At 37.1% G+C, this 16,589-nt stretch overlaps 2 protein-coding genes across 6 annotated transcripts; one reads left to right on the forward strand and one right to left on the reverse strand.

Moving 5' to 3' along the window:
- Positions 1 to 8,368: 8,368 nt before the first annotated feature.
- LOC137732029 (AMSH-like ubiquitin thioesterase 2) lies at positions 8,369 to 12,322 on the forward strand. 5 transcript variants are annotated; one of them, XM_068471317.1, is made up of 9 exons: positions 8,411 to 8,550; positions 9,452 to 9,529; positions 9,656 to 9,950; positions 10,078 to 10,167; positions 10,431 to 10,493; positions 10,616 to 10,690; positions 10,791 to 10,853; positions 11,173 to 11,225; positions 11,913 to 12,322. In XM_068471317.1, exons 2-9 carry the CDS (start codon positions 9,507 to 9,509, stop codon positions 12,085 to 12,087), a joined length of 837 nt encoding a protein of 278 aa, XP_068327418.1. In that variant the 5' UTR covers positions 8,411 to 8,550; positions 9,452 to 9,506; the 3' UTR covers positions 12,088 to 12,322. The 5 variants fall into 5 exon arrangements, with proteins under 5 accessions (XP_068327416.1, XP_068327417.1, XP_068327415.1 ...); XM_068471318.1 differs by having other exon boundaries at positions 8,437 to 8,550; positions 9,424 to 9,529; XM_068471315.1 differs by lacking the exon at positions 9,452 to 9,529 and having other exon boundaries at positions 8,369 to 8,550; positions 11,916 to 12,322.
- Positions 12,323 to 13,653: 1,331 nt separating this feature from the next.
- On the reverse strand, positions 13,654 to 14,866 carry LOC137732106 (uncharacterized). Its single transcript, XM_068471398.1, has one exon. It carries the CDS (start codon positions 14,723 to 14,725, stop codon positions 13,811 to 13,813), a length of 915 nt encoding a protein of 304 aa, XP_068327499.1. The 5' UTR covers positions 14,726 to 14,866; the 3' UTR covers positions 13,654 to 13,810.
- Between the last annotated feature and the right edge of the window lie 1,723 nt (positions 14,867 to 16,589).

Raw genomic sequence — 16,589 nt, forward strand, 5'->3', positions numbered from 1 at the left:
AAAACTAAAAATAGTTAACAAATAAGACTTTAATTTCTAATGTACAAAAAATAAAAATAAAATAATTATCAAATAATCTCTCAAGTGCTCGGAACCAAAACGAAGAATGTCAAATTAAGACACTATTTGTAAATTCTTTTAGGAAAAATAATGTATAATTATTGTAGTTGTTGGATAAAATTTCAACGATCCGATAGGCTTGTTCAGGAAAATTCTCACCCTTTACTCAAGAGAGTATCTTGATCTAGGTGAAGCGTTGTAGGTGGACACCACGTGATGGGTAGAGGGAACGTGACGACAAGCAATGATGCTTAGAAAATAAAATAAAAACATAAGGCGAGTGAGTGATTAAAAGCAATTATTTAGGAGGCATCCCTATGAACCGTCGAAATTCCAAGTTAAATTGTCGCGTGCGAAACCGACACTGAATTTTTATCAGATATCATCTTCTTCTTCTTCTTCTTCTTTTCATTGTCTTCCTAAAGAAAGACATTTTGGGTTTTGATTAAGAGTCATATTTGGCCACCTCTCCAGAGAGGACGCATTTCTGATGCACCCTTTCGAAAAAGCTGAAGGCCATTTGCCGCCACTTGTTATCGTGACATGTCTTGATGTGTTATCGATTTAATATCAACACGTCTTGATGTGTTATTAGTCTATTTGTGATTTTGATCCTTTTATTTGTTTCGTTGTTCATGGAGTACCGTAATAGGTTAGTGAGAGCAGCAAAATAGTGAAACAAGAGACCTAATTAAGCAGTTTTAGTATAGCATATATGCACCATGCATGCAAATTGCAATGCCAGATTAGTGTAAGAAAGTTATGGAGTTTCGTGAATTAATATATAATTAGTAGTAGCTACTAGATCAGACGGTAACTTCAATTATACCACGTATGTATAATAACTTCAAGCAATACATTGTTCACACGGTAACTTCAAGCAATACATTGTTCACATGCAAGTAGATTTTTTAAGGGGAGGGGATAATCTATTCGAAAAGAGAAACTGGATTAAATCACATAATAAACGCGCTACTAATTATGTATTGAATTCAATACAAATATAATACGTTCATTCTTGACATTTATGTGAGTGGAGCTTGTGAATTGGTATTAGTATACCTTAAAATTGTCCACCCAAATTGTAACATGGAGCATGTTAACAACACATGACCGTACACAAACGTTCCACCGAATCCAAACGGCAAGTCGTTCAGCAAAAAGGAGGGAAACTTTTGGAGTCGCACGGAAAAACATGTGGCACGAGCTTGCGGGGTGTGGTGTCATAAGCTCCTCTTTGGGAGGATGGTGGGTGATCGTGTGGTGTGTTCATCTATTTACAAAGAAGACCCAATTCAGCAAAAAGCTTGAAGTATGAAGACCATTTAACTGTTGAATGATTAAGGGGTGCGAAGCTGAAAGTTTGCATAAGTGCTTGACAGGTATGAAGAATCACTTAAAAAGCTGATTCCTTTTTGTTTGTCTTTCCTTTATAATTAGTGGGCTTTCCGATTCCATGCCTTGGTTGATTTGTTAGGAGGAATAGATGAGGGTTGAACTTACACCAGAGTGCATAAATATTATGATTTTCCACCAGTGCCGTAAAGCGCCATTTGCAACATAGATTAAGCATTGTTTGCACTCATTATAGTATTTTTAATGAAATACTAATTACAATGTTACAAAATTTTAAGATGGTAGGCAAATAAGAACTTTGAAAGTAAATTATGTGACATCCCGTCCCGGGATTATTGGAACGTACGTGTGAAATTACCATTTTATCCCTAGTTTGTTCGTTTACGTTTAGTGTGGTGTTGTGTGGTGTTGTAGGACCACACACACACTCACACACTCTCTCTCTCCCGGGATTCCCTCACTCTTTGTCTCTTCTCTGTCTCTCTCTCTCTCTCCCCGAGTTCTTCATTCTTCTTCTTCTTCCTTCAACATACGGACACACACATAAACTCACTCAAACCATTACCCCTCGAGGAAACTAAGGACACCATTGGACTCGTGAGGTTGAGAGGAGCACGACCATACCATTTTCAGGTGAGAAATCATTAGTTTTCACGTCGTTTCGAGGTAATCCGTTTTGAACACTATTCATGCAAACTTAATCTAGCTTGTTTTTGGACATTTGAAGCTTGTAGATGTCTTAGTGAGGTCCCAAGGAGCTTGGGAGTACTTCGTTGGACGAGTTTGGACGTCGGGATCGTCCTGTTCAAAGTTGGCCGGTTTTTGAAGTTGTGGACAGGTATGATCTAGTAGTTTTTAGGCTTTAAAACTAGTCTATCGTGATTCTACTAGTCCTAAGCTTCATTTTGGCGTTTGAATCATGAAATTTGGTTGAGAAACGAGTGAGAAAACTAAGTTTGAAATTTTCCCAGTTTTCCGGCGCCGGAGTCTCGCCGGAGAAGGTGACGGAATATTCCGTCAAAACTGACGGAATATTCCTGACGCCGTTAACGGAATCTGTCAAAACTGAAGGAATATTCCTGACGCCGTCAGTGTGCATGGCACGTGGCCGCGCGTGGGGGCGCGTAGGGCCGTGCCTTGGCCGGCGCGTGGGGGCGCGTACGGCGGAGGAAAAATATTCTAAAAATATGGTTGTGATCCTGAGGTTGTGTAGAGCACGTTGGTATATTCAATTGTCCATTTTGAGCAATGTATGAGAAGTTATATTGAGAAGTTGGTTAGGTGCTTTTAAATTAACGTTTTCGTAGCTATTTCGCATATAGGTGATACATATCCCGAGGACGAGCGTGCACACTCAAGGCAGGGGGGCTACGACCCTTCCACTTATCAGTGAGTGGGCTTTTGTTTTCCGTATATACCTATATACATTTAAATTCCCAGAAATAGATTAAAAAGGGTTAATTGATTTATGCCATGCGCTTTATTATTATCGCTTATGTATCATCACATGCATTAGTAGCGGCATACATTTATATATGTGTATTTGGTGTTGTGGATGCACAGGTAAGTGCCAGGTAAGTGGTATTCATGTTTGTATGCAGTAGTAGTTTGAGATGCTTAGAGAGCTCATAATCTGCACCCCCGGTGTTAGTGCTCCCGCCCAGAGTTAGGGGCATAGCCTTCACGTGTATGTTCACCTCCCGCACCGCATGCTCGCCTTGGATCCAAGTTAGGTGCACAGCCTGTCGTACAGACCACATTAGGTGGTTCCGACTCGTAGGTGACCCGCGATTATTCGCACAGTCTTCACGTGATCGTAGCACTATAGCGTATATATATTACACCCAAGCCTGTCGTACAGACCACGTTAGGTGGTTCCGACTCGTGTGCAGATTCAGTTATTGAGTTTGAGATTTGAGCTTTATATGCAGCCGTACAGGTCACGTTAGGTGACTCCCGGCTGCCAGATTATATGTTATTGATGTGAGTTACGCTTGAGCACTTACATTTATTATGAGTTTCTGATGTGGCATATTCTCGAGCATGAATGGCATATTTTGGAGCATGATTGGCATATCTATACATACGTATATATGTTCATTTTCTGGGAAGTATACAGGTTTTACGGCGAGGGGTTAGAATGTATTTTGCTAAAGAGTTTTCAAAGAGCTTTGTTTTTGCCCACTCACGCTTTTGTTTTTGCGCCCCTCCAGGTTCTAGTGGTCTAGCAGGTTCGGTGGGTTTTTCCCAGAGGGCGTCCCGGCATTTCTGACAGACACTCACCATTGTAGGGTCTCCTTCGGGTGTACTTATGTCGCATCTTTTCTTTTGGACTGCTGTAGACTTGCTCTGAAATTGTGTCTCACATACGCTAGCACTTGTTTTAGTATTTTGTATGCTAGTTTTTAATTATTCGTACTTTTATATTATTATCTCATTAGCTTCCGCACGTGCACATGGCTACGTCACCTTCGTGTGACGGCCAGCACGCCCTGATCTCGGTCGGGGTGTGTCAAATTAGATCATTCAACCGAAAACAAAAAAATTAAGGACCATTTGGTAACCATTTTGTTTTCCTTTTTTACTTTCATTTTTTTGAAAACTGAAAACAATTTATTATTATTATTTTTTTTAACAAAAGATGTTAATTGCACTATAAGGGTGGGGGAGTGAGCATATTAGGCTAACCATAATAATGTGGTTCAAAACCTAAGACCTCTCAATTACTACTGAAGAAGAATAACACTAAACTGTATGACTACTTTCTTGAATTTTCAAAATTTGCAATAGAGGTTTTATGTTTTGATTTATTTTCAATTTTTTAAAAATAAAAATAATTAACAAATAAATTTTTAATTTTTAATTTACAAAAATTTAAAACAAAATAATTATCAAATAATCTCTCAAGTGCTCGAAACCAAAACGAACAATGTCAAATTAAGACACTATTTGTAAATTCTTTTAGAAAAAATAATGTATTTCTGGTGAAATTTTTTTTCTTTTTTTTAATAGATGTATTTATGGTCAAATGAAAAGAGAGAAAATAATGAAGGGGCACCAAAATAGGTTAGGAGAAGCGTTGTAGGTGGACGCCACGTGGTGGGTAGAGGGAACGTGACAAGCAATGATATTAGAAAAAGTTGTGCTATCAACACATTCTATTTTACTTTTCACACACTCCTTGATAATTTATATCCGTTGATCTTCTTCAATTCATTCGATCCGACGGTTAAAAATTAAAAAGATGTATGAGAAGTAAAATAGAGTGTGTGGATATCACACTTCTATTAGAAAATAAAATAAAAAACATAAGGTGAGTGAGTGATTAAAAGCAATTATTTATTTCTATTTTTAGCTGGAGGCATCCCTATGAACTGTCGAAATTCCAATTTAAATTGTCGCATGCAACCGAGACTGAATTTTTATCAGATATTATCTTCTTCTTCTTGTTGTTTTCATCGTCTTCCTACAAAAAGACATTTTGGGTTTTGATTAAGAGTCATATTTGGCCACCTCTCCAGAGCGGTCACATTTCTGATGCACCCTTTCGAAAAAGCAGAAGGCCATTTGCAACTTGTTATCGTGACATGTCTTGATGTGTTATCGATTTAATATCAACATGTCTTAATGTGTTATTAGTCTATTTGTGATTTTAACTCTTTCATTTGCTTCATTGTTCATGGAGTACCGTAATAAGTTAGTGAGAGCAGCAAAATGGTGAAACAAGAGACCTAATTAAGCAATTTTAGTATAGCATATATGCATCATGCATGCAAATTGCAATGCTAGATTAGTGTATGAAAGTTATGGAGTTCCGTGAATTAATATATAAGTAGTTGTAGCTACTAGACCAGAAGACACAATTAAGTGAGAAGGGAAGCTTCGATCTTCTTGCAGATTGCTGAGAGATGTGTTGATCTTGAACTTTAACTAAAACGATGATGTCGCCAGCGTCTCGTTTTAATTAAATATTGGGAACTTTAACGAAAAGTTTATGGTACTATTTATTTTAACGAAAAATCACATTTTTACACTAAAAAGTTAATCCTGGTACTATTCACTTTATCCTTTATTTTGTTCTTATTATTCAAACTCAAAATTTTCAAATCACTTTCATTAGTTTTCCTATTATATTTATGCATTTAATTAGATATGTCTTGGTACCTGGTTTGGGTTGGACTTGGATCCATCATACATCTACTGGGGTCTTCCAATTTAGACCAGGGGTGGGCACTTATATGTTTTTCGAACTCCGGGTGGTTCACAATATACATTTGCTTTTGTCTGTATTTAGATTTAAATCGCTATTTAATCTATTTAGTTTTAGTACTTGTTCAAATTTGAGACTAATTGCTTGGATCTATAAATTTTTTTGACATAAAAGCTCATGACTGACTGTCGCGAGGGACAATTTTTTCGACTTAACCAGTCACGACTGATGCGCTTGTTGGGTTGAAAAATAGGGGAATCCAATCATTATCTTTGAGTTGCAACTATTGTTGAGCTTGTAGTTGTAGCTTTCTTTGGTCACCATGACACCAGTCCTATTTTTTCTTTAGAGTGATATGAAATGCTATTGAAAACTTGAAAGCAAATACCAATTTAATTATCACTAATAAATATTTTTACATAAGTCAATAAACTTAGAAATTGTTGCTTGTTGTTAATTTTGTATCAAATAATAATCGGACCAATATTGAATTGAGTAGTGCTATACTTATCATCTAATTGTACCATCACTTGTACCATGTATCTAAGAGGTAGGGCCTGTCAACGCATCTGGGTCTCATCTCCATTAGAGAGATGTTACAAGTGATGATACAAATAGATGGTAAAAATAACATTTTTTTTTCATTATTCGTAAAATCTTCTTCAATAAAATGAATAAAATCAAGTTTTAAATTTCAAGATCGTACCGTGGCCTTCGTTGTTGTGCAACATGTTGTTGTGCAACATAACAAGCATTTTCTAAGCGTCACAGCCATAACCTTTTCTTTTCTGTTATTTCTCGACCTGTCATTAATTAAACAAACAAAACATATACGTTCCCGGTGTAAATTTTCATTTTTTTTTTAATACAAGTGATGCTACATGATGAAGTGAGCTAAAAAAGAAAACCCTACCAACTAAGGCAATCCATCACTTGCGTAAATTTTCATTCTCCGAATCTCTTCTTATTAAGCAATTTGAACATGTACCCAATGAAAGTGTTGCACTCTAATCCTAGCTAGTTAAGCCACTCTCATAAAACATGAGACACCTTATAAATTGGTTGAACTCACTCAATCTCATGTTGGTTTCATATTTGCTATATTACTCTAGTCAAACAGCTCTATCAAAGTGATTATAAAAAAACAAGTGCTAGAATTAGAGGCACACGACGTGTGCATCGTTAACACTTACGAGTATCAACGACTCACTGTGGTTCACTTGACACCCTGCCTAGCATAATATGAATGTTCATGGAAAAAGCAAAAGAGAGGTTACCTAGAAAAGCTACATCAGACAGAATGGACTCCTCAGTCTTCTGCAGTTCACTGTTAAACTATTGGCCGCAGGGCACTTAAAGAAGGGAGGTTCAGCCGTCAGCCGCCACTGAAGAAAAAGTCAAGCAGCCATTGCCATCCAATATTTTGCTACTGTTCCTGTACATGTATTGGGGGCAAAACTAATGAAACATTCCTCTAACTTGTATACACCATATTATTCGTAATAAAATCCGAATGGATAGAGGAAGGCTAGGAGCCTCCTATCCGTGTGGAATGAGGATCTCATATTAGGTATGTTACTCCGTCACCCTTGGCTACCAATCCTCTCCCTCCTGGTACTGAAAGAGATGTCTTCTCTGTCCTCATCCCAATTCACCCTAAATAACCCCAATCCGTAGAAGCAATTTGAGTTTATCTTGAACACCTTCACGTAGAATTGTTGTTTTACTTAAATTATAATACGTACGTATATATTTGTTTTATATTAATGTACCACTTTTATATACAAAGCAGAGGAAGAGTTGCCCAAAACACTAAAACCTAGCTCCAACAGTCCAATATTTGCTAATGCAATCACTCAGCCTTCCCTGCTGGACTTGGAGCCGAGCAATAACTTCAAGCAATACATTGTTACATGCAAGTGGACTTGTTAAGTGGAGAGAGGTAATCTATTTGGAAAGAAAGACTAGATAAGGTCGCATAATAAGCTCACTACAAATTATGTGTTGGACTCAACATAAATATAATATATTCATTCTTGACATTTATGTGAGTCGAACTTGTAATCTTGTATTTTATCCCTTAAAATTGTACACCCAAATATAACATGGAGCATGTTAGGCCATCTCCAAACGAGGGTTGGCCAGAGAGCTCGTTTTAGCCATTTGGCCCTTTAAGATATTAATATTTTAATGAACAGTATATGACCATATTTGTCTCCGTCTCCAACCGAGGGCCATAAGGCCAAACCTAATTTATTATTTAAATTTAAAAACTACAACAACTTAAATTCAAATCCAACAATAACTTAAATTTAAAAACTACAACTTATAGTTAAAAACTACAATAGTAACTAGCCCAAAAAACCAAAAAAAATTAGAACTTAAATTTAATGAATGGTTTAAGTATTTATAGGAAAAAAAATTAGAATTTTTAAGAATTTAAAAAAAAAATTAAAAAAAAGGCCCAAAAAACCAAAAAAAAATTTAGCTAACCGTTGGATTCAATTTTTTTTTTTTAAGCATTCATGCTGATTATAACCGAAAGGAGTTTTTGAATTTTTGGCGTAACCCTCGGTTGAAGACGATTTCGGATTATTTTCGGCCCTCTGAACTTTTCGGTTAGAGATTGCCTTAACAACACATGACCGTACACAAACGTTCCTCCGAATCCAAACGGCAAGTCGTTCAGCAAAAAAGAGGGTAGCTTTTGGAGTCGTACAGTAAAACATGTGGCATGAGCTTGCGGGGTGTGGTGTCATAAGCTCCTCTTTGGGAGAATGGTGGGTGATCGTGTGTTGTGTTCATCTATTTACAAAGAGGACCCAATTCAGCAAAAAGCTTGAAATATGAAAACCATTTAACCGTTGAATGGTAAAGGGATGCGAGGCTGAAAATTTGCATGAGTTCATCTCTTTGCTTGACAGGTATGAAGAATCGCTTAAAAAGCTGATTCCTTTTTGTTTATTTTTTCCTTTATAATTAGTGGGCAATCCATAATTTCTGGATTTAATGGTGATTTAGACCCCTTATCACAAGGGTTTCCGATTCCATGCCTTGGTTGATTTGTTAATGGGTACGTGTTAAGTCCTTATTAATTTGATATCACCGTGAGATAAAGCTGAGACTAGTAGCGATGATGATGGTGTAAGGTGAAACCAAACTAACGAGTCTTAGTGGTATCCATTAACAACTCAATGAGTTGATTTGCCGTCTCTAGCTGTGTTGTTTTCTCCGGGCCCTTCGAAATTTCAATACCCTTTTGAAATTGTAAAACCAAATGGTGTCTCTGATATTGTTAGAAAATTCAAGTTAGAGTGGTATAATGGTATTGTTCTAAACTGCATTCCAGTTGGTAAAAGTTACTGAGTGATTAGGATACCTACCATGTCCGATGGTGAAGGTTGTTTATACCAAGTTGTAATATTTTTGTTTGGAACCATTAATCTAAATGGTGACCTGGAATTTTCTCTTTGTTTACTTGTAATGAAGGAAAAGGGCGTTTATAAATGTGGTAATTTGGATTAACAGACTGACGAATGACGTTAATTATAAATTTATAACTCGGCAGTCGAGTTAATTAGTAATTACTCAAGGTAATCAACAAAGAAGTTCTTGATCATAATACAAACAGAAATGCGATTTTTCAGTTTTGATACTGTATGTACTTTGAACTGGGTGATATGTGCATCATAGACATGAGGTGTCCGGAATGGTGTTTGCATCAGGAAGAACAGTTTTCAAATTATGTTTCGATCAAAACCTTTTATTTTCAAATAATGAGTTGGTGTTTTTTTTAGGGAAATCATCTTTCTTAATTTTTTGTAGCTTCAAATTGGTTTGAATAATAGTGACTGCAGTTTCTCACTCGGGTTAAAAAGCCATGGCAGGGAGAAACCATATAAGGTATAGTAATTCCTATCAAGAAGTATATCCACTTCAGCGAACCGTTCACAATTTGGCAAAAGTTAACATCTTTACGGAGATTTTGTTAATTTAGGATTATCATATCATCTCCCTTTTTTTATACAGCGCCAGGGGCATCGATGGGGAAAATCCTAGGTTGTCATCTTTGTGTTCAGTGGAATCTGGCAGTAGTTGCTTCGCATGTAAATTTCCTGGTCCAAACTTTTTGAAGACAACTAGTGACTATCAGAATATCACAGTTCATTCTGTTACTCAATGCTCTCCTTCACCTGTAATCTCTTGCACAGAAAAGCCTCAAAGTTCTAATATATCACAAGTTATGGACGCAAATACAGAACATGGTCAATCACAGTCTTCTAATAAATCAGCATCATCTGGGGTCCTGCGAGATGTACATATTGTAAAAACTTACCTCAAATGCTGGCTTTTTGTTTTGTAGTTTTATGTGTTTCATGCAAACTTTGGACGTATTTTTTCTGCATTGAGCATTGATATTTGATAATTAATTGTTATACTTATTTTTTCAGTCAGCTCGGTTAATGGAAGATTTCCTTGATCTTGCTAAAGAAAACACGGAGAAGGATCTAGAAACCTGCGGGATTCTTGGCGCTTTTCTTGTAAGATTCACACTCTGCATTGGTTCTAAAAGCGTTTGTTTGTTGCATTTGAAACTATCTTCAGATCTTCAGACTGTTTCTTCCGTCTCCAAATCTTGTTTAAAATAACCCAAGTCTCTCTCAGTTTCTCACCATTTGCAATTTCAAAATCAGTACGGGTGTGATTACTCTAGTCCTTTAGTCCATATGTACACATTCACAATGTTATATGATATCTTTCCTTGAAAAGTAATGTATATATATTTTTTTCTGTGTATGTATAGAAAAATGGAACATTCTATGTGACAACTCTGATCATACCCAAACAGGAATCAACTTCCAGCTCTGTAAGTCCTTACAGCCCTTTACTCATCTTGTTTGGACTTAAGACTATTCCTGTTGCCCATGCCGCGTCTAACCACATGGTGTGATCTCATTTCTGTTTTCTTATGACTACAAAATATGACAGTGTCAGGCAACTAACGATGAGGAAGCTTTTGCCATACAAAACGAACACTCACTTTTTCCGGTTGGATGGATCCATGTAGGTCATAATTTTATTTTCTTCTGCTGCTTGCATCCTCCTTTGTCGCTCTATAATTGACCACAGTTTCTTGCTCACTTTGTTAACCATTTGTTTTCAGACACATCCTTCTCAAAGTTGTTTCATGTCATCAGTGGATTTGCACACTCATTATTCGTATCAGGTTGGGGAACCGCTTCCATTCTTTGGTTGCAAAATTTATATAGTCTTAGAATTTTATTTTCTTGCAATTGTTTAAGATAAAATATTTGGATTTCAACGTTAGGCATACATAGGTTAGAAGAACTTAAAATTAGATACAGTAACATTATGAACTTCATACCATTTCCCATGTTGGCTTGTTCTGAAATGCTGAATTGCCTTCTTGGGTGTGGTTTTGTCTGCTTCAATTAGGGACTATAGGTAAGATGTTAATCTGGTTCCTCGATATGCTGTCATATGCGACGACTTTTAACTTTTCTCCTTCCAACTTTTGTCTTCAGGTTATGATACCTGAGGCTTTTGCCATTGTCATGGCTCCAACTGATACCTCAAGGTATGCTGCAACACTAATTACAAGGTTCAGTCGTTCTGCTTTAAACAAAATTTGGCAATTTCATTGTAGTAGCGTTAAGAGTCAAGTCTTAAATTTCAATCTCCTTCCATCTATATTTTGGCCCACAAGCTTTAGATGCTGTCGTCCATTCCCTCGGTCTTTGTCCTTGCCTTTGTTCTTGTAGCATCTTCATTCTTCACTAATCACGGTAACACCCTTTGTTGTGGTCATGAGTCTTTGTTATGCACGGCCATGCCACACTGACGTTCTGACACTGACATAAAAATTTCGGTCAGTTGTCACAAACAAGCATAAAAGGGAATGAAGGAGAGAATGCAGTAATTTGAAAGCGTATTCTTATCTGTTCACCAGTTTCCCCTTGAAAATGTGACCTGTACGCCAAACCGCATTGGTAGCGAAATAAGAACTCCATTGCAGAACTAATTAAGTATTCCAGTTGAATATCCAACTGCATCTGCATGAATATCTCATGGTTGATATTTTGTACCGAAAATGTTTCGAAATGTAAGTCATAGTGCCCAAAAATACAGATAACTAAGAGAGAGCTCGAGTATACTTCTAAGAACGCTACATAAAGGGTAGCAATTGAAGTTTGTACAAATAATATATTTTCCTAGTATCTTTTTACACAGCTATGTTAACAAATTTGTGTTGGGATTTCTCCAGGAGCTATGGAATATTTCGGCTATCTGATCCTGGCGGGATGAGCGTCCTGAAAGCGTGCCAGGAGCAAGGATTTCATCCTCACGGAGAAACAACTGACGGGAGTCCCGTTTTCGAGCACTGCTCTAATGTATACAAGAATTCAAATCTGAGGTTCGAAATCTTCGACTTGCGTTGACATAATGCCTGTTTAGAATTTGCAAGAATTTGGCACAGTGAACCCTTGGAACAGAGCTTTAGATAAGGTTTGTATGACGTAATAATGCAGATAAACCCTACCGTGACAGTAATGTGTAATATAAGTAACGAACGGTAAAAATGTGTCTGCATAATTAACCAGTGTAAAACTGTAAATAACGTTTTGAAATTAAGGATGCGAAGGAAGAGAAGATGCAGCAATGCTTGAAGATCAACTGGTGGTGGGTCAAATGTCTCTCTTTTATTCTGAACTTATTGTTTTAACTTTTGTATACTAATTATGTATCAGTTTCTCTCATCACACGATAACAAATTTCGTATATGTTCCTAATCAAGGAAAGGGAAGCTTTTAAATGCGGTATTTCATCAGGCTGTTGCTTGTAATGGAATAAAAGAGATAGACACAAGTCTGTATGCAACCGGTGAGACTCGAGAATCTCTTGTATGAGTTTTGATGCTCAATAAATAGCATTTTGAAGCTTCAACTAACCCTGCCGGGTTGGCTGTGGGAGTTTTTACGCTGGGTTCAAGTACAATAATGGTGCTGGCTGCCAGAGTCGGTGGTGGTCCACGCCGTATTATTATGGAGCCGTCCACACACAATTATGGTTTCTCTCCGGTCTTGTAGGGGCAAGTACTGGACAACTAGTACCATTTCCCTTTATGTTTTTGCTGGCATAGTGTCTTCTTCCATGGGCTTTATAAAGGCTTTTTATCATGCTTTTGTAGTCCAATAATATATATATATACACTTTTTTTTTTTTTTTTTAACATACGATGTTATAAGGATGAGAGAAGTAGGCTTAGTTTCACAATGGACTAACAATAATGTAGTTTAAATTTGCTTTTAGCAAGAGTTGAAACTTTTCACTTACAAGTGAAAAAGAATATCACTAGACCGTAGTATTAAGTGGCAGTAATCTAATAATATATTGACTTTGCAAGTTTTTCTTACATATGACAATGCATTGTTACATGTAAATTGCTCTTCATGTTTGGGCTTACATCAAAGCTTTGACTTCGAGGATCATCATCATTTAGCAATGATTTTCATTTGGGAAATTTCTATGGAAGTTTCGAGGATCATCATCATTTAGCAATGATTTGCATTTGGGAATTTTCTATGAAAGTCTTTTGAACTTAATACTTTGTTTGGACTTGAGATAAATTGACACGTTTTAAATAATTAAAAGAGCTCAAAATTAAATTTCAAATCAACACGTTTTAAAAAGTTAAGAAAATCCAAAATTAAATTGGAAGTTGTGGTGCAGATCGAGAGAAGGTGTTTATGTTGATGAGAATTTTTCTTTCATTTAATGATTTCATCATTTCTTCTTGTACATTTGAAAAAAAAAAAAAGAATATTATCAGCTCAATACAATATAAAATTATAAATGATTGTGAGTTCCTAATAATATCATTGAGAAATTTTTAGTTGGGACGGAACATGAATATTACACCACATATTTTTATGTAAATGATGAAAATTTTTAATTTTTAAGTTATTAATTTTTTTAACACACATATTCTACCATTTATATAAAAACACATGATATACTGGGTTACCTTGAAACAAAAGATTTCGTTTTCTCCGTTCCCAATAATTTACATAACTTTGCTATCAAAAATAATTTACATAAATTAGTTAAACAATTAAACAACCCAAAAAAAACTAAACAAAAATTGAATGACCGGTATATCCCTCAGAAAGGATGAACGTTTCTGCTCAATACGTTCACATTGGTGAAGAACCCAACCACCGGCCGATACGGCAAGTACGACCGCCGTTTATCCCCCTCCTTCTTCTCTCTGTTCTTCACGTAATGTTTCTCGTGCGCAGACGATACCGTTTCAACTTTCTTAGCCTTCCCCTTTACCTTCTCCGCCGTCTTTTGAATCTCAGCGTTGCTCTTCCCATCCGCCGCCGATTCCTGGCTCGGCTTCGGGCTCGCCGCCGACTTAGGGTTCAGGAAGACGAAAGCGTCTTTGCCGTCGCTGTTGCTCCGGAGCTTCAAGTCTCTGACTCTCCACAGCTTCGAGGATCCCGTGGAATTGCTCTTGTTCCGGAGCTCCGGCGCCGCCTCCACCGGCTTCCTTGACCACTCGCAGAACGTTCCTTCCGGGACTCCTTCGAGCTCGTCCAACTCGGACGCCGACGACGGCTGCGTGTCCCGCTCTTCGAAGAAGAGCCTCTTCAACGGCGGCCTTAGAGACGAGGACGAAGTTGCAGACGAGGCCGCTCTGGCTCTGGAAGCATCGCCGTCGTCGGCTTCGGCGAAGAGAAGATCTCGGTTGAAAATCGGAAATACCGGCCGGATCTGGCCGTTTTGGAATATATCGTCCGCGGAAATCGGCGAACCGTCGGCGTTGGTGGGGGCGAAAGAGAAATCGTCTTCGTTTTCGCTCTCGCATTCGCCGCCGTGGTCCACGCTTTGAGCCTCTTTATCTTCCATTTCTACCTTCTCAGCGTCCTCGAATTCAAAATCGCCGCCGGAACCGGCGACTTGGAGCTGGGAGCTGAAATTCGCAGAGAGCTGCGCGTATTCGGCTTCGAAATCGTTCACGGAATCGTTGGAATTGAAGCTCGGCGACACGGAAAACACGGAAACCGCTTGCATTTTCAATTTTATTCGATCGAGAATTTAGGGTTTTTGAAGTTGAGACTTGACAGAGAGAGAGAGAGAGAGGCAGATGATGAAATTAATTAAAGTTTGAAAGATATGGTTTGTACTTGGCGGTGGAAAATGAAACCAGCTGGGGGTGGCTTATATATAAGCCGTGGGGCAATATTGGCGGGTGACGACTTTTTGACGGTCGTTGGGGCATTCGGACATGGGAGCTTCGTATTCACACGGTGCAAGTGTTTATTACCACGCGGATGATGTCTGGAGCAGCCACTTGTGAATTTCGTCGAACCTAAGGGAAAGGGCTCTGTACTACGTGTCAGTAAATCATTTGTTGTTATGCGGACCATTGAAATTAATTTTGACGACCGTAATTTTGATTTATAGCGATCATGAATTATAATTTTACATTAATTATTGTGTTAATATTATAAAATATTATATTACAAATATAAGTGGCATCAAGTTTATAAAGAGTCTCATTAATATTTTTTTACTACATTTTGGTGGATATTTTAATAGATACGATATTATCTACATTAAGGGATTGGGGAGTAGACTAGTCATATTAATTTAAGTTGAATTCGCCTTTGACAATAATTTAACTTAAAACTTCTTGCTTACAAAAATACCAACTTAAAATCTCTCACTTATAGAAGTACCACTATACCGTAATACTGACAATTTTGATGGATATTAAAAAGAGAAGAAAAACGTGAACGCAAGAGGCAGTGTAGTAAGTTGTAAAATAAAACTTTTAAGGATCGTAACAATTCACTACTTAGTCATGTGCTTGGGATGGGGTTGACTTGCTTGGGGAGGGAGATTAGAAAGTCAATGAGGTGTATCGTGGGGTGGGCTGTAGTGGATTTTTTTTCCTCTTAAAAAATGGATATTATCTACATGAGAAGTGAACTAAGTCTCACAAAGAGTTAGTAATAATATGATTCAAATTTACTTTTGATGAAAATCGAACATAAGACCGACTAAGTCTCACAAAGAGTTAGTAATAATATGATTCAAATTTACTTTTGATGAAAATCAAACCTAAAATTTTTAACTTACACCACTAGTTCGTAATAATAAATGGCACTGCAGTGAATTAGATATTAAAAAGATGTGGGTTGGGGAGCAGGAGGAAGGGACATGACATGGGCGAAGTACTAAATGCTCATGTGATTGGGGCTGTGACTTGTAGTTGCATGGCAATTCAGGGATTTCACCTTTATCTCCTTATCGAACAGCAACAAAAAAAATAATAATAAATAAATAAAATTATTTTTCGTGTTTTTTGGTTGGATTTTGTAGTATTTGAAAAAGGGCCCAAGGAAAAATATATTTGGTAGGATTCGTTGAGGTGGCTGGAACTTGGGCAGAAAGTATTGTGGGGGAAAAGAAAAGTGGAAAAGTCCAAATTGTGAGCTGGTTGAAAAAAGCGAAAAGTAAAAGGGGGATAAGAATCTGATAATCTCATAGAAAATAGAATAAAGGTCAAAGGATGCCTAAATCTTGGATAAGGATCGTCTGCCATTTCATTTCCGATATCCTTCTATTTATGTAATCATAATTAAGTCATGTTAACATTTTATATTACTATTCAATTTTATTTTATTATCTGTATAAAAAAAGAAGCAATATATAATGTTGACGTCGCTTAACTGTGAGCACACAAAACAGGAGGGCACTGGAAGGGGGAGGGCAGACAATCCTTATCCCTAAATCTTACCTGTTATTTTCCATCCATCTTCGCATCAATACCTGAATTAACAATTGTATTAGGGCTAGTTTGGTATTGTTGTGGTTTTAAAAATAGATGTAAAATAAAGTTGTTTAGTATTTGGTAAATTTTTTTTGTAAA

The sequence above is a fragment of the Pyrus communis genome, chromosome 4 (genome assembly GCF_963583255.1).
Source record: "Pyrus communis chromosome 4, drPyrComm1.1, whole genome shotgun sequence".
Lineage (NCBI taxonomy): Eukaryota > Viridiplantae > Streptophyta > Magnoliopsida > Rosales > Rosaceae > Pyrus > Pyrus communis.

Coding starts and splice junctions, on each gene's coding strand:
- LOC137732029 (XM_068471314.1), top strand. CDS start 8,495: ATGGTAAAGGGATGCGAGGCTGAAAATTTGCATGAGTTCATCTCTTTG. Junction 8,551..9,655: donor TTCATCTCTTTGCTTGACAG/GTATGAAGAATC, acceptor TTTTTTATACAG/CGCCAGGGGCATCGATGGGG. Junction 9,951..10,077: donor TCCTGCGAGATGTACATATT/GTAAAAACTTAC, acceptor TTATTTTTTCAG/TCAGCTCGGTTAATGGAAGA.
- LOC137732106 (XM_068471398.1), bottom strand. CDS start 14,725: ATGCAAGCGGTTTCCGTGTTTTCCGTGTCGCCGAGCTTCAATTCCAAC.